We start from the raw sequence: 23,337 nt of genomic DNA, 5'->3' as shown, positions 1-23,337 counted from the left end.
AATCTTTATCTTCACTCTTCACACCAAGCTAAATAAAATGCCGTCTTTCCATGTTTTAGTTTCCTGGACCATATAGATGGAGTTACAGTATGAATCATCCTCATTAAACAAGTGAGTTAGTTACTGTACTACGAGCATACCCATGGGCAAAACTCCTTATCATCCACTATGCTGTGGACATCAAAATGTCCACACAACGGCATCATTTCTGGTAAGTTCTAAAGCACAACCTATTTTAGAACTCAACAATGACTTAAAAATCTTTCATTTCACAAAAATGGAAACTGAGGCTAAAAGAGGGGAGGAGGTTGAGTGATTTGTGTGAGACAGTCATGGCCAGAATCCAGTTTCCTGTGGCCTAAGATAGTCCTTCTTGGAGGAAACTGAGAGGTTATCATTCACATCCAGTGACAACAGCTGCTCTACAAGGAAAGATTTCTTTCAGTAAGTTGAAGAACTTTAAAATAAACGTTTGGGGACTTCCCTGGCGGTCCGGCGGTCCAGCATGGAGGCGCTTCCACTGCAGGGGGCATGGGTTCAATCCCTGGTCAGGGAACTAAGATCCCACATGCCGCGCCACACGGCCAAATAAATAAAATTTAAAATAAATAAATAAGTAAATAAAAATTAACTTTCACTGTGGATTGCTGCGATGGACAGTAAATGAGTATTTTCCTCACTACCTGGATTTCTGCCTCCCTCTATCTTTCCTATTTATTCCCAATCTGCAATTCCTCTATTTTCCACTCAATCTTCTCTGCTACCTTTCTTACAATATATGTTGAATTACCCTCCCTACATACCAATGCCCCCTGCTCCCCAAACAAGGCTAATAAATAAGCAAACCTCATTTTAAAAGAGAGAAAAGGAAAGCACAACAAACCAAGCAGGTTGATAGGGTCACCTGGCAAGGGGGTGGCTTAACTAGAAACAGAAAGGAGATACTCCCGGCATCCATTAGATTAAAGAGTTTTATCCCAGCTTCGGCAAATGCTTCAGATGAAATCATGCATGTAGTCAGGTACAAAAGGAAAATGAGAAGATTCTATTCTCAAAAGTCAGAGCTTAAAAGACTGCTGTACTACCCAAAAGTCACAGCGCACTTTTAATTTCATTTGTGCTCAGCACCCCTCCTGCTGTAACTATTTTTTTTTTCCCTAAGGGGATGGGTATTAAGTGACCATTTAGCCTCTCCCGACAAGGACAGAGGGGCCAACAAGGATTGCTTTCTGTCCTGCAGCAGGTCAGGGGTGGAGAGGAACCCTGCTCAGAAGCCATACGGGAGAACGACAAAGAAGCTTCTACCCTGACAGAAAGAAGAGAGGCTAACACGACGAGCCAGACAAGCCATACCTGCCGGGACAGGGAAGGGGAACCCCAGTCTCTCCCTGCACGCGTCCCCGAACCCAATCGGCTCTCTCCTCCCTTCAGCTCTGCCATGAGCCCTCCCTCAAACCAAACCCAGTCTACCTTTTGGGGTCCTGGCTCCAAATGAGAGCCACCATTAACAGTTTAGAGTAGTGAGAATTCCAGTGCCCATTGCTATTCAGCAGGGTTCTAGATGTCAGGGAATTCCCAATCATGCCAACGAGACTAAAGCAAAGACCCGTGCTTTTCCTGGCATACAGAGGTAGAAACATACAGCCACTCTCCCATAGATGAACCATCAAATGGTGACTAGATAACATAGTTATCATACTTACACTTTAAGTATATTAATATAATAAATAACGTTTTGTGCCTGAAAAGTACACTTAGTACACAACACTGTTCCATGGGAAAACATCTGGGGAGTTGATGAGTTCAAGTTAAATGGTTTCTTTCCAATACAAGACGGCCACCTAGTGGTTAAATAGGACACCTGCACCCACGACTGACCATGTAGGTACAGCACTGGGGGAGTGGGGAGGTGGTGATGAAGGAAGACATGCTTTCTAACACTATTTTTGCAATTACCATGGAACACCTAAGTTAACACTGCATGAAACACAGAAACGGTGTGGAATAATAGAAGAGTCAACTCGGGAGTGAGATTTCTCATACTGGAGATCTCAACATGGCGCATAATTCTCTAAATTGGCACATTTTAGGAGCTGTTCAACACCAACATTAAGCTCTAAAAAACAGGAAAATGTAAATAAAAATGTTGAGCGATAAATTAAAATTTTCTGATCTAGCCACATAAAGTTCCTTTTCTCTTCTAAACAGCAAGTTAGCTTCCACACTCAGCTTTTTACCGAAGGACTCGTACATAGTCTAAAGCCGAACCTGGGGCCCACCTCAGAACGAATGAGTCTGCATCTGCATCCTAACAAGACCCCCGGTGACTCACAGCAAGAGCTGAAACGTCAGCGCTGCTTCAGATCAATCCAGTCAGCGCGGCCCTCCTTCCCCATTTTGTAAGTAAAACAAGTGATGCTAGCGAAGAGCTAAAAATGCTTTAAGAAATCCAGTGTGAACACAGAGATTTCAAACAAGGAAAGAAATGCTTAATTTTACCTTTTGTGAATTTCATATAATGAACACGGTTTTTGGAGATTTTGGACTTCTCTTCAAGGCTGAAAGATTTCTTTTCCTTGTTGTCTGAGGAGTCTTTTAAAAAAGCATGAAAAGCATTACATTAAACTCTCTGCATTCCATTCTCATTCTCTTACAGTGACACAGTCTTATTTAAATAAAATCCTGTGAGACCTCTTATGTATTACTGAGCTCTAAAAATGATCAGAAATATTCTTAAACTGTGTGCCATGGATCTGGCAGGGCTATTCTCCATAAGTTTATAACATCCTGGAAGAAGAGAAATGAAAACTTCTGTTCACACAAAAAACCTCCACATGAATGTTCATGACAGCTTTATCTGTGATAGTAAAATACTGGAATTAACCCAAAATTCCTTCAATGGGTGAATGGCTGAGCAAATTCTGGTACTCCCTTATATGGGAACACGACTCCGCAATAAAGAGGAAGGAGCTGTTGATACTGTGCAACAACCTAGATGGCCTTCAAGGGCATTATGCTTAAATGAAAAGGTCAATCTACATACTATATGATCCACTGAGACTATAACATTCTTGAAATGACAAAACTACAGAGATGGAGAACAGATGAAAGGTTTCTAGGGACAAAGATGAAAGTGGAGTTTGGAGGTTGGAGGGGTAGAAGGTGGGTGTAAATACAAAAAGGCATTATGAGGCAGCTCTTTTGTGGTGATGAAGCAATTCCGTATCTTGATTGTGGTGGTGGCTACATGAATCTATACATGTGATAAAACTGTACAGAACTACACACACACACATACACACACACAAATGAATGAAGGCTAAAAAAAAATAGTGAAAACTGAATAAGGTCTGCGTTCTAGTTAATAGTCAACATGAGTGTCAATTTCCTAGTTTTGATGTTATGCTACGGCTACCTTGGATGTCACCGTTGGGGGAAACTGGGTGAATGGTATTCAGGACTCTTTCTACTACTATTTTTGCAATTTCCTGTAAGTCTATAATTGTTTCCAAATAAAAAGTTCTTTTAAAAAGTGAATAAAGGTAAGATAGATTAATGATAATCAAAAACAGATCAGAGATGCTAATCAGGTAGAGCGTGAAGGCGCAGAGCTGGCACTGAGCCACCGCCTCAAACACCAGATTTCACTGGAGGCTCGCCTTTCAGGACAAAAGCAACAACAAAAACAAATCATTGAGGAATAAACTCATGTGGTTACTCCTTTGACAAAACAGGAAAACGTGAGCCAGAAAGCAGTCTTAGTCCTTTGCCTGAAATATCAGAGCACGTAGATCCGGGGTGAGAGTCAGTGACAGGAATCTCAGTAGCTGCCTGTGTTCCCTCATCTTTATCTATTTGTCAAGTTAAGGTAGCAGAAAGAGCACATCATAGGTAGAAAAGAGACTGAATTTTCCTATGGTTATGTCATAAGGAAATATAAATACGAGGTTAGAGAAAGGAGAAAAAAGGAAATTTTCACCTTAGTAGTGAAGCAAAACAAGCACATGTCCATTAAACACATTAGCTAAGGGTAATCCCTCCCAGGAAATTAGTCATTTCAAAAGCAAAGTGTAAATTACATAGCAAGGCTCTGAACAATGTTAAGGTAGATGTTTCAAGCTTTCAGACAATGCCTAGCACAGCTTAATCACATCAACAACCTGAAACGTTCTCCTCCGCAGTCACTTCCCAAGATCAGCTTGGGACTTTTTCAAAAACATCCCACCAGGAAACTTTCTGCTCTTTTCTGTGGCCAAACACTTTACATAGCACATAACAGTCTCAATTTTTTTTTTTTTTTTTTTTTAGCGGTACGGGGCCTCTCACCGCCGCAGCCTCTCCCGTTGCGGAGCACAGGCTCCGGACGTGCAGGCTCAGCAGCCATGGCTCACGGGCCCAGCCGCTCCGCAGCATGTGGGATCTTCCCGGACCGGGGCACGAACCCGTGTCGCCTGCATCGGCAGGCGGACTCTCAACCACTGCGCCACCAGGGAAGCCCAACAGTCTCAATTTTGATGTTCCAAACACAAACTACCAAGCACAGTACCAGTTTGAAGTGGCTTTTACCCAGGCGCTGGGCTGTAAGCTTTCTGTGCCATCCTGCATTCCATCTCGGCAACCGCCCTGGAAGGTAGCTGCTAGGACTAATAAACCGACTTCACAGGGCACTGAAGCAAGAGGGCTAAAATAAGGTCCGTCAAGGCGGTGGCTATGACGGAACTGGAACCCAGGAAGATCTGCATGAGAGCACACATCCTTAACCTCCACACTGTGTGCCAGCGGAGCTGCGCTCACACTTCTGGGGACGTGAGAACCTCCTGGGAGCTTCGCCACCTTCCGAGCACACAGCCTTTCCAGAGCAAACCCGAGCCCGGACACGTCCTAGGGGAGCAGTTTCTACCTGGCTGTCCACACACACGCTTTCCTAAAGCTGCTCTGTTCTGTGTGGATGCATCAATCTGGTCCTCCTTCTTTGCTTCTCCCCTGTGTCCTCCTCCCACTTTACACAAGGGGAGCACAGCTCTCCTCTCACCAGGATCAATAAGGAACAAGCCACAGTACTGGTGTCATGGTGGCGTCCTTTATTCAAAGCCGCAAACCCAGCACTTCCAAAAAGGTTTTACTGTTCTAATAATTATTTATCAAAATTTATTATTTCCTGGTTTTGTGCATTACAATCTACTAATTAATAAAGACAACCTAATCCAAAGTAAAAGTATTTACCCTTAGGCCTTGGGGCTATGAGAAATAAACCCAAAATTTATATGTATTTGTTTTGTAGTGGAGAAACATGACAGGGTAATGAATTTTTCAAAGTTCAAGCAAAAAAAATATATTAACATATTATGGGATATATACAAGGGAAATATTTCAGAGGAAAAGAAACTAGGAAACATAATATCTCTGCATATTAAAGGACTTACTTTTCTATTTCTAAAGAGATGACCATGGATATCAAGTTGCTCTGGGATTTAACATCCACTGGATACATCTGGGACTGACGGAATGCTTTTATTTTAAAATGTCAATTTTCCCAATAGGCAGGTATTATATTCTTTGTAACTATTTAAAGCTGTGATTAAAAACATTATAGATGTCGATCTAAAACTGTGAGATAGGGCATACTGGTTTTCGAAATTCCCTCAGGAGCCCTGGGAGCAAAACAATTTGAAGATGCCTGTCCTAAACCACACCTCTGTGGACGACAGGTTATCAGCATCCCAGTTTATTTCCAAAATATTTAAAATCACAAGGGACAAGATACCTGACAGAAGTAAAAAGCACTTCTTAAACCATGAGGTAAGTCTATCAAAAAGCTGGATTGAGGCTGGGAGTAACTAATTGAGACAGGATAATTTTTAAAAATGAAATTTTAAAGAATATAGAGGTTTTTGTGTCCCACAAAGGAATAAGGGTTATTTCTAGAATCTTTGCAAGATTCTACGAAGAGAATAGTATAGAATTTCTGTTTAGTTGAAAGGCAAACTGTGTTGATTCGGTAAGCAATCTTAAGGAGCTAAAAATATTATTATACCAGAAAAATATGTTACTAGGTTATCGTGTCATCTGCTTGTCAGCTTTAATTCAAGTAATAAAACCAAAAATTCATTTGGATGAAGATACTGTATTTACCAAAGATGACTTGGCAGAAAAATAATCTCAGCTCTCCTGATCCATTTCCGGGCCAGCTTTTCTGTTAAAGGACTATTCTAAAGGCTGGACTGTACTGAGTGAGACGGAGGCAGAGCTAACAGCCCTGTCCCTACCGCAGGGGTGCAGCACCCTCTAGTGGTCTTGAGGTGGAAGTTAACCTATAGATCAGTAACTCAGTTAATGATTTACTACACTTCTATGGCTCACGCAGAAAAAGACTCAGCCTGCACAGGTGAACCAGTGGATGGGGTTGCACACGGACAGGCACCACCACCTGGAGTCTGTTATGCCCTGGCCACCTTCCTGACAAATAACACAGGCTTCCCCGAGTCACTTTCAACACTTCCCTGACCGCCCTTGCGGGAATCCATCAGGAAGGCCCAGCTGCAGTGATTGTGCTCAGCCTGGGCAATCAGCACAAAGGGACCTGTCCCGAACCAGGGTTTTCATGCCTATTACAATGGCATTTCTCAGTTAGCAAACAGTAATCAAGATACCATCAAATTGGAAAAAAGTAACTTTCCAGCTATCACTGTCAAATCTCAAAAGCAAACTGCTCAAAAATCTGCTTTCTCTTTTCCACAGCTCCAAAAATGAATCTCATAGCTCCTTCCTCTATGGAATCCTGGTGTGATAATTTCTGGGCAACCCTATCACTTGAAAAGTTACAAAGTATTCTCTAACTCAGTACATCAAAGGAGAAAGTTATGATACCAAACAAGGTGAGAATTTTCCCTGTTCAAGAATGAACGTGTGGGGGCTTCCCTGGTGGCGCGGTGGTTAAGAATCCGCCTGCCAATGCAGGGGACACAGGTTCGAGCCCTGCTCCGGGAAGATCCCACATGCCACAGAGCAACTAAGCCCATGTGCCACAACTACTGAGCCTGTGCTCTAGAGCCCGTGAGCCACAACTACTGAGCCCACGTGCTGCATCTACTGAAGCCCACGCGCTTAGAACCCATGCTCCGCAACAAGCGAAGCCACCACATTGAGAAGCCCGCGCACCGCAACAGAGACCCCACTCGCCGCAACTAGAGAAAGCCCGTGTGCAGCAACGAAGACCCAATGCAGCCAAAAATAATAAATAAATAAAAATAAAATAAATTTATTTAAAAAAAAATGAACCTGTGAATGCCTCTAGGTAAAAGAACCCAAACTCAAGAGCTTCTGCCTCCATGACGATGGTCACAGTAAAGGCCACCTCAAGTCTGACACCTTAATCATGTCACTGACCCTGTTTACGAAAAGTGATGGCCATTATACACCACCAGATTTTCATCAAGGTAGACATTGATTCCTGATACTCAAATTGTTGCAGCCGTACTCTTTAGTTAACCTTCATTACAGGTTTAACATGACATAAATTACACTTGCCATGTTTTACCTCCAGGAAAGGGCCCATGCAATTTTCAGGAATCTTTTATCACCACAAACATCACCACACGTAGGAGTACTTGAAGTCTGTACAATTAGTTATAAAGCAAACCCCTCGTTACCACCTCCAGGGTTAGAAACAGAACACTACCTGCATCTAGAAGCATCCTGCACCCCTGTGCCTCTTCCTTCTGTAACAGGGGTTCTCAGCCTCGGAGCTACTGCATTTTGGGCTGAATAATTTGTTCAGGGCAAGGAGGAGAGACACAGCTGTGCTGCATCTCCGGCCTCTCCCAATCAATGTCAGTAACATCCCCCCAGTTGTGATCACCAAAAATGTCCACAGATATTGTGAAATATCCCATGAGAGGCAAAATCATCCCCAGTTGAGAACCACTGTCCTAACAGTAACCATTACCATGATTTTGGGGATAACCACCCTCCCCTTACTTTTCGTTCTGCTTTTAACCATTCTGGGGGGAGAGGGGGTAATAGCCATAGAAAGTGCCTAAAGCACAATGTACTCACATACCTGTGTAACTACCAACTGGGTCAAGAAACAGAACAAGAATAACAGCCCAGGAGTTCCCCATGAGCCCCTTCTCAATCCCAAACCCCTCCCCCTCCCCAAAGGTAATCACTGTTGTGACTTTCACAGTAGAGTACTCATTTCTACTACGAGTAACTTTATAACAAAAGTTATAACAAAATAACTTTGTTTTAACAAAGTAACAAAATAACTTTACCACCCAAGTCTAGTACCTAAATATCATATTTCTGCATTCCATTTGAAGTTCTATGTAAGTGGAATCACACTGCATGTTATGTGTCCCACTTCTTTCAGTCAACATTGAGTTAATGAGAGTCTTCGACACCAGAAGCAAACTACAGCCTGTGGACCAAATCCGGCCCACCACCTACTTTTGTAAATAAAGTTCTATGGGAACATGGCCACATCCATTTGTTTATATATCATCTCTTGCTGCTTTCATACTCCAACAGCCAAACAGTTGTGACAGAGACGCTTCGGTCTGCAGAATATCTCTATCTGGCCCTTTGTGGAAAGTCTGCCAAACCCTGCCCTATACTCTCACATGTAACTGTACTTTATTCTTCATTTCTTTGTATTTACAAATGTGGCAGTCTACTTTTCTGTTCTATTGTTGGCGGACATCTGGGTTATGGCCAGTTTGGGGATACTACAGATAGTGTTTTAAGTATTCTTTCCTTCTGACTGAAGGATGTGCATCCTTGGAAATTGCCTTTATTTATGGCCTACTGATGGTAAACTTTTTGTCTGAAAATTTATTCTTGAAAGATATATTTGCTGAATGTAAAAGTCTAGGTTGCCAGTTATATTTCCCTCAATATATTACTCCAATGTCTTTGGCTCCCATTGTTAAGAACTCTGCTTTCATATATAACTGTTGCTTCTTTGAAGATAATAAGTATATTGTCTCTGGCTGCATTAAGAATCTTCTCGCTCTTTTGTGTGTGTGTGTGTATGCTGTTCTGCCATGATGCTATGTTGTCACACCTGTTATTACATTTGCGAGTAGAGACTTTTAATGTAATCTGCATGGATTCTCTCAATTTTCTTAATCTGTGGATTTGCTTTATCACCAGTTCTAGACAGTCTTCAGCCCTTATCTCCTTAAATTTTTTTTTCAAAGTACCATTCAGTCAGAACTCTTTTTTTTTTAAACTTTATTTTAGTTATTTATTTTTGGCTGTGTTGGGTCTTCATTGCTGCACATGGGCTTTCTCTAGTTGCAGTGAGCGGCGGGGGCTACTCTTAGTTGCGGTGAGCAGCTTCTTACTGTGGTGGCTTCTCTTGTTGTGGAGCACGGGCTCTAGGCCCACGGGCTTCAGTAATTGCAGTACGCAGGCTCAGTAGTTGTGGCAGACGGGCTTAGTTGCTCCGCGGCATGTGGGATCTCCCCAGACCAGGGATTGAACCTGTGTCCCCTGCATTGGCAGGCAGATTCTCAACCACTGCGCCACCAGGGAAGCCCCTATCTCCTTAAATTTTGCCTCTGTTCCATCCTCTCTCTTCTTGTGCTGCTGAACTTTTATTAGATATTAGATTTTCTCACTTTATCCTCCATCTAAACTTCTATTCCATATTTCCATCTTTTCGCCTTTCACACCTGCATTACGGATACTACCTTCTAATCTATGGTCTACACTTTCTTCAGCTGTGTCTACTTTATTAAACCCAAAAGCACATTCAGTATCCAAACCTGTGTGTTAGAAGCCACCTAAAGTCATCAATAATGCAAACTTATGAATACCTGACGGGAAAGAAAAAGCTTAGGAAACAAAGAGATTTGGATAAATTTTCAAATAAATCCCTCCTATCTTTGCTACTCTCTCTCAACTATTCAGGAACTGAAAAAAATTGGGAGATCTAGTTATTTTGGTATTTACTTCATTTCTTTCTCTCACACTAGATTTGAAGTTTCTTCAGAGGGGGAATGAGTCTTTTTATCTATTTCTGTATCCTTAGTCTTCAAATAATACCCTCAAGAAAGTGAAAAGACAACCCACAGAACTGGAGAAAATATTTGCAAATCGTATGTCTGATAAAAGACTTGTACCTGGTATATATTAAAAATCTTTACAAGTCAACCACAAAGACACATAGCACAGTTTAAAAATGGGCAAAAAATCTGAATAGATACTTCTTCAAAGAAGACACACAAATGGTCAATAATCATGTGAAAAGATGTTGAGCATCATTAGCCATTATAGAAATGCCAATCAAAACCACAATTAGATACACCACTCCCACCAACTAGCATGGCCATAATCAAAAAGACAGATAATAGAAAGTATTGGCTGAGATGCAGAAAAATTAAAACCCTCATACACCGCTGGTATCACCCAGCAATTCCATTCTAAGTATAAACCCAAGAGAAATTAAAATATATGTCCACACAAAAACTTGTAAGTTAATGTTCAAAGCTGCATTATTCAAGATAGACAAAAAGTGACAACAACCCAATGTCCTTCAACTGATGAACAAACTGTAGAATATCCATACAGTGGACTATTATGTGGCAATAAAAAGGAGTGAAGTACTGATACATGCTATAACAAGGATGAACCTTGAAAATATTATGCTAAGTGAAAGAAACCAGTCACAAAAGACCCATGTTGCAAGATTCCATTTATATGAAATGTCCAGAATAGGCAAATCTTTTTTTTTTAACATCTTTATTGGAGTATAATTGCTTTACAATGGTGTGTTACTTTCTGCTTTATAACAAAGTGAATCAGCTATACGTATACATATATCCCCATATCCCCTCCCTTTTGCGTCTCCCTATCCCACCCCTCTAGGTGGTCACTAAGCACCGAGCTGATCTCCCTGTGCTATGTGGCTGCTTCCCACCAGCTATCTATTTTACATTTGGTAGTGTATATATGTCCATGCCACTCTCTCACTTCGTCCCAGCTTCCCCTTCCCCCTCCCCGTGTCAAGTCCATTCTCTAGTAGGTCTGTGTCTTTATTCCCGTCCTGCCCCTAGTTTCTTCAGAAACTTTTTTTTTTTTAGATTCCATATACGTGTGTTAGCATACGGTATTTGTTTTTCTCTTTCTGACTTACTTCACTCTGTATGAGACTCTAGGTCCATCCACCTCACTACAAATAACTCAATTTCGTTCCTTTTATGGCTGAGTAATATTCCATTGTATATAAGTACCACAGCTTCTTTATCCATTCATCAGTCGATGGACACTTAGGTTGCTTCCATGTCCTGGCTATTGTAAATAGAGCTGCCATGAACATTGTGGTACATGACTCTTTTTGAATTATGGTTTTCTCAGGGTATATGCCCAGCAGTGGGATTGCTGGGTCATATGGTAGTTCTATTTTTAGTTTGTTAAGGAACCTCCATACTCTTCTCCATAGTGGCTGTATCCATTTACATTCCCACCAACAGTGCAAGAGGGTTGCCTTTTCTCCACACCCTCTCTAGCATTTACTGTTTGTAGAGTTTCTGATGATGGCCATTCTGACCGGTGTGAGGTGATACCTCATTGCAGTTTTGATTTCAGAATAGGCAAATCTTTAGAGTCAGAAAGTAAATCAATGGTTGCCTAGGGTGGCTGGGGGAAGTGGGGAATGAATAGTACTGGGTACAGAGTTTCTTTGGGGGGTGATGAAATGTTTCATAATTGGTTCTGGTGACAACTCTGAATATACTAAAAGCTGCTGAATTGCACACTGTAAATGGGTGAATGGTAGGCCTGTGAATTACACCTCAACAAAGCTGTTAACAAAAAGTGCAGCGACTCCCTGCCCTGTCCCCTGACCCCGCACTCTTAGCTGGTTCTTCTCATTTTCCTTACTACATGTTTCTCAATAATATTCTCATGCTGCTATTTCTTACCAATTTTCAATTGACTTCCAAAAACGGAACTAAGGAACAGGATGCAGTTTTAAGTTGGCAACTGAGTATGGACCTTGTTGAGAAGGTGCACAGAAGCTATCTGGGGGAAGAGTGTTCTAGAGAGAGGGAGGAGCCAGTGCGAAACCCCAAGGCAGGAGCACGCTTGGTGTATTCAAAAACCAGTACAGGAGTCGGTGTGGTCAGGATGGAACTGGTAAGAAGGGGGAGGGTAGGAGACAAAGTCAGAAAGGGAGAGGGTCCATATTGTGTAAGGCTGCGAGTCCGCTGCAGGGGCTTCGGCTTTTATCCTGAGCAGCACAAACGGACTTACATTTTAAAAGAATCACTCTGGCTGTTGGGCTGAGACACGCTGGAGGAGTCTGCGCGTGGACGGAGAAAGATCAATTCAGAGCAGCAGCTCCCTGTCAGGGCATTCTGCCCAGGGGACACTTGGCACTATCTGGAGATATTTTCGGTGGCGACAACTAGGGGGAAGGGGTGCTAGTGGCACCTTGCGGGTAGAGGTCAGGGATGCTGCCAATCATTCTAAAATGCGCACGACATGCCTCACAGCAAAGAATTATCTAGCCCAAAACATCAGCAGTGCCGTGGCTGAGAAGACCGGCTTCAGAGGCTCCTGCAATAATCCAGACAAGAGATAACAGCTGCTCAGACCATGCTGCTTACCGTGCAGGTGACATGGAGCAGTCAGGGTCTGAATATATTGTAAAGGTAGAACCAACAAAATTTCCTAGTGGAAAAAGTTCTTTGGCTGGAACAGCTGGAAGGATGAAGTTGACATCAACTGAAATGGGGAAGATGGTGGAGAAAACAGGCTGTGGGCTACGGGTGTCAAACAGTTTGCAGGGTGCAGGTGGGGGAGGTACAGAACTGGAGTCTGGACCTGCTAGGTGCCAGGAGTCGACGACACCCTGAATGCAGACACTGAGCAGGGCGTTCAGGAGAGAGGGTGAAGGAGTAGAGGGAAGTGTGGCAGCGGTCACCACACATCGCCCCGTGAGACTGGAGGGCGTAAGAAGAGAGCCAGGGCCAAGGAAAGATGAGAGAGGGCCAAGGCCGGAACTGCGGGACCCCGGACATCGTCAGGCTGGGATAAGGGAAAGGCAACAGAGAAATGTAAACTGAATAAAAGCTTTACCTTATCATTCTCAAACTCGTAATGGGGAAAAAAGTATTTGCTTATGACTAAGGTTAATTCAATGAGAATACCCCTAAAACATAGACAGAAATGACTATTTGTGAGAGCTACAATCGATTAACTTTCAGATATAGGATGCTTACAGTAAAAAAGAGTTGATAAAAGCATCTTAGATCGAGATTACGTCTTCTACAAGCCAATGGATAAAAAGCAAAGTTTCCTTACCTGCTGTTTCCTGCCCGTGGCAAGTGTTCAGTTCGGCCAGAAGCTGGTTAAAATCATCCTGATGAGCAATCCAGCTGTCCTGAAAATGCCAAAAACTCAATCAGAGACAAGCCTGTAGTCTACCTAAGCTGCGATAAGATATATATTGGAATCAGGGAAATCTGGTAGTTAATGTGAATTTTTAAATGTTTCACCAAAATATTATTTTATAAATTTGAATGAAAAAGAAATAGTATAATTTGAAATGTAATTTATCTATATCATTATTAAAAATGAGGAGCTTGGAAGCTTAAGCCCTGACTTCAAATGTAGGTGACTTATCAAGTCAACTTATAGTCAAATAAACAACAGGCAACCTGTGTGCTAAATGTTAAAATAAAGCAAAATAAAATATTTTTTTTCTCACTATGGGAAAATTATGTAGGTCAAAGGAAAAAAGCAGTGACAGATTTGAGGGCTCTCTTCTTTGCTCATTTGAGCTGAAAATATTTTGCCCAATTCTGCTTGCTTGCATCCAGCCCAATTTCAGAAAACAGCAGTGGGGACGGGAGGAAGAAGGACTCCAGCTTCCCTGAATCAATCAGCACCCATTTATAAGGGGCTCAGTTAATAAGCTCATCGTAACAAAGACGACCTAGCTTTAAAAGAGAATGAACATCTCCAAAACAATATCAACCTGTGGGGAGCAGGGTTTCAATTCAATTCGGGAACTTGCCTCATGCGTACTTTTTAAAGAATGCTTAAGGTTAAGGTATATTGAATAGGTTTACCGGGCAATGCTTCTCCTAAAAAGTTAAGTGTATCTGTACATCCACCTCTTCAAAACTACCTTCAAAATCAACCTTACATAAACTCTTTTTTTTTAAATTGTCCAAGGTGTGTTTATTAATTGATGAAAATAGACAATATTGCTAAACATTCCATCTAGTAAGTGTGTGACATTCCAAACATTTTGAAGTACTGGTCTTGGATTTTGTCCTCAGAAATAGAACACCCCCCTGCCCCTTTTTTCAAGTGTATTGAGATATAGTTGACATATAACATTATATTAGTTTTAGGTGTACAACATGATGATTTGACAACATGTATATGTTAAACTCTTCCTTTAGTGGTTGAAGATTTTAGCTGTTAGCCCAAACAATTTTAGCTGCTCCAGTCCACTACTCTGAGCTATTGAACTAAGCAATGTAACCCAGTTTACCTAAAGTAATTCCCCAGATTTCCTACCAGATTCTGTTGGCTGCAGAAATGTAAGAACAAAGCTTTCAGTTTAGATCCTTTCTACAGTGAGCAATGATACTGAAAATGAAAGGCAGGGTAAGCCATGAACTTTTAATTACAGGGTCATATTTTCAAAGTGTCAGTGTTTTAAGGGGAAATGTGAATAAATTCAAGTGCTATACACCAACAGTCAGACAACGGGACAGACACTTTCTTTCAGTATTTCCAAAATGAAATGCCACCAATTTTAACAATATAAGCTAATATTACAACGCAGGTAAAGATGAAAATTCCTCTCTGTCCTGAAATGAATATTTCTTTAAAAAGAACACTTTTTGCAAAGTTCAGCAATAAAGCTACTTTGGATCTCTTATGCATAAGCAAGTAAAGAATCCCATAGGGCAATGAGGCAAAACGATGACACGTTACAGATGCCCAGCAGCTTAGTTATGGGCTCCTCAGTTATCGAAAACATGTATGATACACGCTTGAACAGCTTAAAACTGATCAATCAATTTGACTGGATTAAATTTTTTACACTGACAAAGATATCAATTATGCAAGGAAAACCCCCAGCAGACGCTGTTGCTCACTTCATTATTGATCGTGGCTCCTAGTCCCAGGTGGTTATTTTTAACTTGAACTTTAATATGATCTGTGGCTCCTTGCTCCTGAGCCCCTAAACCCTGTGGAGATTAAACACAAAGAGAGTTAGCATTTTTATCAGGTATAAAAATACCTCTCTTCCTTCATCAACTGTTTGATTAATCACTAAACATCTAGGAGGCATTATCCTTGTTCTCAAAGAGGACACAGTCTAATGGATTCTTACAAGATTCTGTAATATCAAGGATGCACTTACAATAATGAATGCCAATCCTGCAACCTGTGACCCACTTCAAGGACCATGGAAACACTAAGGAGAACATCCTTTCTCTGATGCTCAAAAGCAGAGTGCTACTGCCAAACTAACAGAAGCCCACCAGAGGCATTAAAGTCTATGGTGCTTCCAGTAAATAATTTTACAAAGCAACACTGAGGAAGGGGACCCCAAGTCCCCCGCATCATTAACCCTCATTTGTAAAGAGTCCCAGAGCGCCTGGTGTACTAAATGGCACCCAAGTGGCTCCAGCACAGTGGATGGAGAAAATAAGGTGATATAAAGGGGCCAGACCTTAAGGACCTTGGAAGCTATGGGGAGAATTTGGATATTATTTTTTAAAACAATGGGAAACCACCAAACTTTTAAGCAAAGGAATGACATGATCTAATTTCTGTATTTTAAAAGCTCATTAAGGCTGCTGTATGGCAAATGGCCCAGAGGAGGAAAAGAAGGGAGTCAGGGAGGCAGCTGAGAGGCTGCTGCGTTGATCAGGGCAAGCAATGGCGGTGGTTGGTCCAGGATGGGGCCCCGGATAGAGAGGAATAATGGCTGGGGATTCGGGAAGTGAGAGAGGTCAAGGAATCAAGCACGACTCCCAGGTTTCTGGTTTGAGTAAGGTGATAGGGTGTTATTTGCAAAAATGGGGAAAACTTGGGAAGAAAAAGATTTGTGGGGGGCGGGGGGGAATCAAGAGTTTTATAATAAAAATGAGCTACTTGAGATGAGGACAGAGAAGGGACTAGGGCTGAACCGCAAGGAATTCCAAAGCTCAAAAGTCTAGAGGAGGAAGAGCCAGCAACAAAAATGTAGCAGTGGCTGGTAATGTGGGACGAAAAACCGGGAGAGAGGGCAGTATTGTGGAAGCCAAGACAGTGGTATTTCAAGTCAATTATGTCCAGTGCTGCTAAGGGATAAAGTAATGTGAGAACAAAAAAGGATCCATTGGATTTAGCAAGATCTTTAAAGACCTTGACAAGAACCGTTTAAGTGCAGAGATATCAGCAGAAGTCCTACGTGAGTCAGGAATAAAGGGAATGTGAGAAAAAGGAGAAAATGCGTAGTCTAGCTTTAAGGGTGAATAAAATCTTACTCTAAGCAACATAAAACTCTGATGGTTAAGCATGATTCCAAACGCAACTAATTAAAAGGCACCATTTATGAAAATCACAGCAGGTTAAACAATAAACAAAGACAGCTGACGTTTATGTTCAGTTCTAACTCTATCATCACAAGGTCATTATCATTTAATTATTTCTCCAAAATCACTTATTGATCTAAAATAAATTTCTCCCAGTCTCCTAAGGAAGATGTATTCTCCTGATCTGAAATCTCTCTGCCTGGCTCCAATTTCTTTGCTCTTCCCCAAGATACCTTTCCTTTAGACCACCCCATCTTCTCTAGCATCCTCTGGCCAAACTTGGAGTCATCATTACTCCACGCAGTGTTTCTTGGATCCACAGCCCACTTCTGCTTCCGCCGACCTGTAAATGACAAATTATCTCATTAGCAACTTATCTTTCAAACCTGGAGAATACCTCACAAGTACACACATACCTAATGCATACACACGATACTTGCATAAATACAACAAACATTATGTTTTATTAGATACAGATGCAGATTTGGCATCCAATGGATAGTATCAGCTTGGATCATTTATCCTGGTTTCCCCAATAACTGTATATTCTGAACATACAAACTGACCTTGTAAGATTAAAATAAAAATATTCCCCCAAATGTGACAAATCGAAACACATGAGGTACCATCAGCTGGGCCTTCCAATTCAGCAACTGGCAGCAACCTAAGGCACCTGTGACACCAGTGTCACTATCACCAGCAGCAGTCATCACAGACATACGTTAAGTGCCAAATGCCATCCATACATTCTCAGGTTCAATTTTCACAGTAACCCAATGAGGAGAGATCTGCACTTTTCAGATGAGAAAATCTGAGGCCTACAGAAAGAACGTTCCTAATGCCCCCAAGCAAAACACAGAGTCTATACAAACCAAGGTCCTACCAACTCCAAAGCTTTTATTTTTAATTCACAGCATACGAGTCATGATCTTGGGGAGAGTCACCCTCCGTGCAACCTACAGATACTAATCATCCCTTCTCACAGAAACGCCCTAAAGCCATATGACCCCTTTTCTGAACTCACACAGTAAATTACCTGCTGCTTTTTTTTGTCATTAACATTCTTCTGTATTATGGCTGTTTCTATCCATCTCTTATGGTTGCTATCATGCCATAATCTCCTTAAGGCTCACATCCATGTCTTATTCTTTCCTATGCTTCACTGCAAGAAGTGAAAAACACTTTGCCCACAGCAAGCATTCAGGAAAAACATGAATGAATGTATGAATGACTGAGAAAGGAAAAAGGAGGGGAGGCTGAAGAAAGGAGACAAGAAAAGGGGAAAGATAAAAAAAAGAGGAGGAAGATAACTGAATTGAGGAACTGCTTTGAGTCCCTACAAGTTTTTTTTTAATATATATAAATAGCTGACCATTAGAAACTCAAGTTTATCGCTATAGTTTTAAGGACAATTATGGCAGAGAGAATGAACTCCAAAAGTTTATTAAACAAGCATATGAAACCCAAAAGTAAACTCTGGCCAAGCGGGGAATTTGGAGGTCAGGTGTCATCATCATTCACCTACTGCACCAATGGAAGCAGAGCATCTCACTGTCAACAGCTGCTCACGCCGTGGCAGTCTCCTAACGAGTATAAAAATAACAGCCTCCAGTCAGAGAGGCTCAGTGTACTGCATGTAAAATCAATAGAGACCTGTAACTATCCACACCCTAGCAAAAATAAGTAAACCTTTACTAAGCATGCAGGCAGAAAAAGACTTCTTACAAAGAAAAATGAGTTGGGCTCCAATTTAGAGTGCTTTGCAGAAAAAAGGTGACCCCAAAATGCTACATGTGACTACGTTACCACTTATCTAGTAAATACTCAGCTAATGAACAGCATACAAGATGGGCCTTGTTAACCAAGCCTCTCTCTCTGTAAGGCTGCTTCCTGGTGTGTGTCAGAGTTCATGTCTCTACTGTAGTGTCTGCCAAGGGTCTCCGACTGGGGCTTGTATGAAGGAGACATTTTTGAGAATGACTGCACCCACCCTCTGCAACAAAGACGGCATACAGTTTATGTCACAAACGTCTATACGGCAGACTCTAATGCTGACACAAGACTGGAGAGGCAGCGAGGTCAGCTCCTCTTCCCCAGGGAAATGGCAGGTAGCCTCACCCAGCAGAGTAGGGCAGCTACTCCGCTCAGGGTAGAGTGCCCTGAATCTGCACAATCACTCTTTGGGATGACGGCGGCGGGGCGGGGGTAATCATCCTCTAGCAGGGACTCCTCCTACATGGAGATCTAATAGGATACTTCCAGGGTAACCCCAATAAACAGCCCTGCACACAACAGCTGCCAGGCCTAATTCCATAAGGTTTATGCCAGGATTCAGCTTACTCTGAAAGGTGTGCTGAGTTCCAAGAGCCAGGGACAGAATTTTTTTTTCTTTGCCCCAAGACACTTTCAGATATTCAAGACCTCAAAAAATATATCATTCATATATTCTTATTAAAATATTATTCAAGACATATTCAAGGTTACAGCAACTGCAGCATAAAATCTTAATGCAATGAAATCCATTAACTATCGTGTTGTCATTTGATTAGAAAATGTAATAACTGCAAGTGTCAAAAACTGGTCTTGAAAAGAGTCTATGAAAAAAAGTAGTATCTTGATAAAATATGGGTCTAAGACTCTGAATTAAATAAGGACTGAAAAGTGACAGTGATAAATGAAATTCTTCTCTTACGTTTATATAAGCGAGATTTCTTACCTTACATAGGGGAGAACCAATAAAATAATATTTGATAACTAGAGAAATGCAGGATAAAAAATGTTTTTGAGAAACAAAGCAAACTACTAGATTTTAAAAATGGGATAAGTGACTGTGGAGAAGATGAAAGAAAACAAAATATAGTCCATATGGCAAGAGAAAACAAAGGAAATTAGCATACTTACTGAAGTGAAAATGTTCACTAAGATTAATTAGGGGAAAAAAGTAGGTTATAAAACTGTACCTACAGAATTATCCCAATTTTATAAACTATCAGAGAAAATAACTGCTAGGTAGTGAAATGGCAGACTGGGACTTTTCTATGCTTCTATTTTCTCATTTCTAAAATAAGAACACCAGTCCCAAATATCTAATCATAAGGGATGCCACTGACATTAATTTAGTAAATTGTTTAAAAAAACACAAAATATTATATACTATTAATGTCAAAGATTTGAAATTTTGGAGTCATGGTGGGAAGAGAACGGAAAATATTCTCATGAAATTATGCAGCTTGAGTTGCTGATGTCCACAGATGGCACTTCACATCTGTATATCATTTCATACTTTGAACTATTTTCACGTTCACCATCTCATTGATTTAAGCCAACCTAGTAATGAACATAATCAAAGAAGTTTTTAATAGCCCCAGAGAAACTGATCAGGGAAAGAAACATAAATGAATAGCAGAGCCAGGGCTAATGTTCTCAAGTGCACGCTGAACTAAGCATACATCAAAGAATATTAAAACCACAAGAAATCTTAGCCACACTGGTTACACAGATGAAGAAATAGAGCCCACAGGGTCACACTCTAAAACACACTCCTTTCTTTAAGTCCCTGTTTAAAAAACAATAGAAATCTGCTGACCCTGGTGACAAGAACGTAAAGATATAGCGATAACTAGATCAATTTTGTCACTTTCTACCTCAATGACCTTGGGGTGAATTATTTTCCTCTGAACCTCAATTTCTGCCCCTGTAAAATGTGAATGGTGCCTTACCCACTCCGTTTTGTGTTCCCATTCCTCCACCCCCTTAGAGGATGCCGACAGCATTTATTTCATGGAATCCCTGTGTAGCGTCTGTTGGGTCTGTTAAAATTTAGCAGTTGTTTCTGCTCCTGGCTCACCAGACACTTTCAAAGATACCGGCCGGCTTTTCAGGACCAAGGCACGACTGCCATCTGGTGGCCGGCAGCCTTAGCTACAGGTATCGTTCAGAAGTTAAACAGCCTCTCCAGAGGGAGGGAATTAACGAACTTCACAAAGTGATGGGAAATGTCAAAGGCAAACTGAGGCAGGGTGGGGCGTTGAGGCCAACATTCCTTCCATAGTAGAGTGTTAGTAATTCCAACTACTAAAGTCAAAACCGCCACTGTCTTACTTATAATCACTCATGAGCCCCGCCTCCCCTAAAAAACGCTAACTTCTTGTGTTTGATGCTTCTAACCCCTTTGCTTTTCTTTTTCTTGATTCAATACACTTTCAAGAACGGGATTTCACTGCCTGAAGAGATTCTGCTGGCCCAACCGCCTCTTTTTAACCAGAGGAAGCTGAGGCCCGGGGAAGTGAAAGAGCCAGTCCGGGTTCCCACAACCGGTGTCCGGACCCCCATTCGAACCCACCACTCGCGTGTTCAGGTCTGAACGTGAGAACAAGCATCCCAAGTGGGCACTCGCAGTCTCTCACCAGCAGACCGCAGCTAACTTTCGGGGAAGGCTGGGCTGGGAAATCTCCGCGGCAGCCAGGGCAAGCCGAGCAGGGCGTCCGGGACCCCGGCCCCCCGCATCCCCCGGCCCACCGTGCGGCGGCGACCGGTGCCCACCGCCACTCGGTCCGGCCGCCGCGTCACCCGGAACCTTCACCCTCGCGCCCGGTCGGGCCTCCGAGCCCAACACTCACGCTCAGCCAGCATCGACATGTCGCCGACCCTGTGACACCGCGGGCCTCGGGACCTGAGCGACGGTGGATACCGCTCGGCGGTCTCGCGGAGAAGCTAGAACCACGAGCCTCGCAAGCCCGGCAAATTGCAGGGGCGAGGGCGCGCGCTGCTGACGTCAGTGAGGCGCGACTCGCTCCCGGACCGCGCGGCGGCGAATGGGCGGGGCGCGGGAAGCCTGGGACTGCATCTGGGTGGATGCTGGGTAGACTCGCGGTTTCCAAGGTTTGTTCCAACTCCAGCATTCCGTGTGTCTATGAAATATCTATAAGGATCATCCACTAAAAAGAGCTGTTATTAAGTTTGGAGGGTTTTTTTTATTACAGAATCTTGATATTTTAAAATTGTCAGCTGGGAGTAGATATTGCACTTTTAAAAATAAGGTGATTCAGTGTAAGACATTCCATCTTATTCTTCAGTCTCATGGCAGACCCGCATAGAGCAGGACTTCTCAAACTTTAATGTTTGGGTGAATCACCTGGGGATCTTGTTAAAAATGCAGTTTCTGGTTCAGCAGGTCTGGGATGGCGCCAGAGATTCTGCATTTCTAACAAGCTTCCAAGGACGCGGATGATGATGGGCTTACTTTGTGTAGCAGGCCATTAAACAACCAAAGGTATGAGTGAACTCAGGGTTAAAATATACTCTTTTCTTTTTTCCTGTTCAAGAAAAGTGCTTTATGAAGAACACTTTATAAAGTGATGGTGATAAACGCTTTCAAAATATTTCAAAGAACTGAACCAAGAAGGTATTTAGGTAAGTCATCTATGCTATTCCCCTGCCTTCAGGCAAGTGAAGACCACTATTAGAGACCGATGATTACTCCTTCTTTTTTTTTTTACTAAATTTGTTTATTTTTGGCTGCGTTGGGTCTTCGTTGCTGCAGGCCGGCTTTCTCTAGTTGCGGCGAGCGGGGTCTGCTCTTCGTTGCGGTGCGCGGGCGTCTCATTGCGGTGGCTTCTCCGGTTGCGGAGCACGGGCTCTAGGCACATGGACTTCAGTAGTTGTGGCTCGCAGGCTCTAGAGCACAGGCACAGTAGTTGTGGCGCACGGGCTTAGTTGCTCCACGGCACGTGGGATCTTCCCAGACCAGGGCTCGAACCCGTGTCCCCTGCATTGGCAGGCGGATTCTTAACCACTGGGCCACTGGGGAAGCCCTCCTTCTTTTCTGTAGCTCTGGTAAGTCTCATGTCCATCCCTCCCATCCCCACACCGTTCACATGCGTACAATTGTAAAAACTAGCCACACATTCTGTGCAGTCACAGAAAGGAATTCTTAATGTGTTGCATTACATCTTTATATTCTATTCCAGATATGTCACTAACAGTTTATCTATAAAAGAAATAAAGCTGAATCTTGCCAGTTGAATTTAGCTCATTCCTAAAGAGGCACCAGTGGGACACAATGCAGGGCTGGGGTGGGGTGGGGGAGGGGAGGGGAGCGGTCAGAGAACATGACAGAGCCTAAATTCTGCTACCGGCTTGGGGTGAGTCCTTGGGCAAGTCATTTCACCTCTTTTGATATCACTGTTTCAATCTATGAAAAAAAGGATGATCTCAGATTATTTCCAAATCTAAAAGACTTTCAGAGAATTACTTTAATCCAATCCGGTTGCTGTTACCCAGAGAGTGGAAGGCTCATCTCTCCCTGGAGGATTTCTCCTGCGGTCCTCACCGAATCTTCCTCAGGCCCCACAAGGAACACAAGTTGAGAAGCACCTACCCACCCTGAGATCCAGTACCCTAGAAATGGGTGCTTGATGTCTTGCTGAGATTTATTTACCCATCCTGGGGGAGGGGGCGGGGGGTGTCTGGTTTTGCCAGGTTGTTCCCCCTGCGATCCGCTTTAAACTCCACCCCATTTCTGTTGCTTATGCCTCTGAGTAGGGGAATGTGTCGCTGATACTGTTTCTCTTAAGTCGACAAGCCAGTGAATGCCAACTCAGGACTCTCATCCTCCAGGCCTCCCGAGTAGTTTATCTTGTCCTCTCTTGCAGTCTTTGTCTGTTGTCAAAGCTCAAATAGGAAGACAAACCCTAGCCAACTGCTTTGTGCAGGGAAGACTCTCTCTTGACCCTAGTCCAGGAACACCTCCCGGCTCCCCGGCAGCAGTTCTGGCCTGCAATTC

General features: G+C 42.6%; 1 protein-coding gene across 4 annotated transcripts in view; it reads right to left on the bottom strand.

Annotated features, from left to right (window-relative positions):
• Window positions 1-21,305, bottom strand: part of PINX1 (PIN2 (TERF1) interacting telomerase inhibitor 1) — a 104,830-nt gene extending 83,525 nt beyond the window's left edge. For 3 of the 4 annotated variants that reach the window (XR_013828950.1, XR_013828951.1, XM_079925611.1), the window contains exons 1-5: window positions 20,896-21,146; window positions 16,787-16,896; window positions 15,126-15,218; window positions 13,312-13,390; window positions 2,500-2,592 (exon numbers count right to left, since the gene is read on the bottom strand). Coding sequence is in view for 2 of the 4 variants with exons in the window: in XM_079925611.1 (XP_079781737.1) it covers window positions 2,500-2,592; window positions 13,312-13,390; window positions 15,126-15,218; window positions 16,787-16,896; window positions 20,896-20,932 (412 nt within the window). In the remaining 2 variants the exon portion in view is untranslated. Of the gene's footprint in view, window positions 1-2,499; window positions 2,593-13,311; window positions 13,391-15,125; window positions 15,219-16,786; window positions 16,897-20,895; window positions 21,147-21,172 lie in introns of those variants that run through there. The other variant, XM_079925612.1, reaches the window with a different exon arrangement.
• Between the last annotated feature and the right edge of the window lie 2,032 nt (window positions 21,306-23,337).

Source organism: Stenella coeruleoalba (assembly GCF_951394435.1).
Source record: "Stenella coeruleoalba genome assembly, chromosome: 7".
Taxonomy (NCBI): Eukaryota; Metazoa; Chordata; class Mammalia; order Artiodactyla; family Delphinidae; genus Stenella; species Stenella coeruleoalba.
The sequence above is the reverse complement of the archived record's forward strand: the minus strand, read 5'-3'. Positions and strand labels throughout refer to the sequence as shown.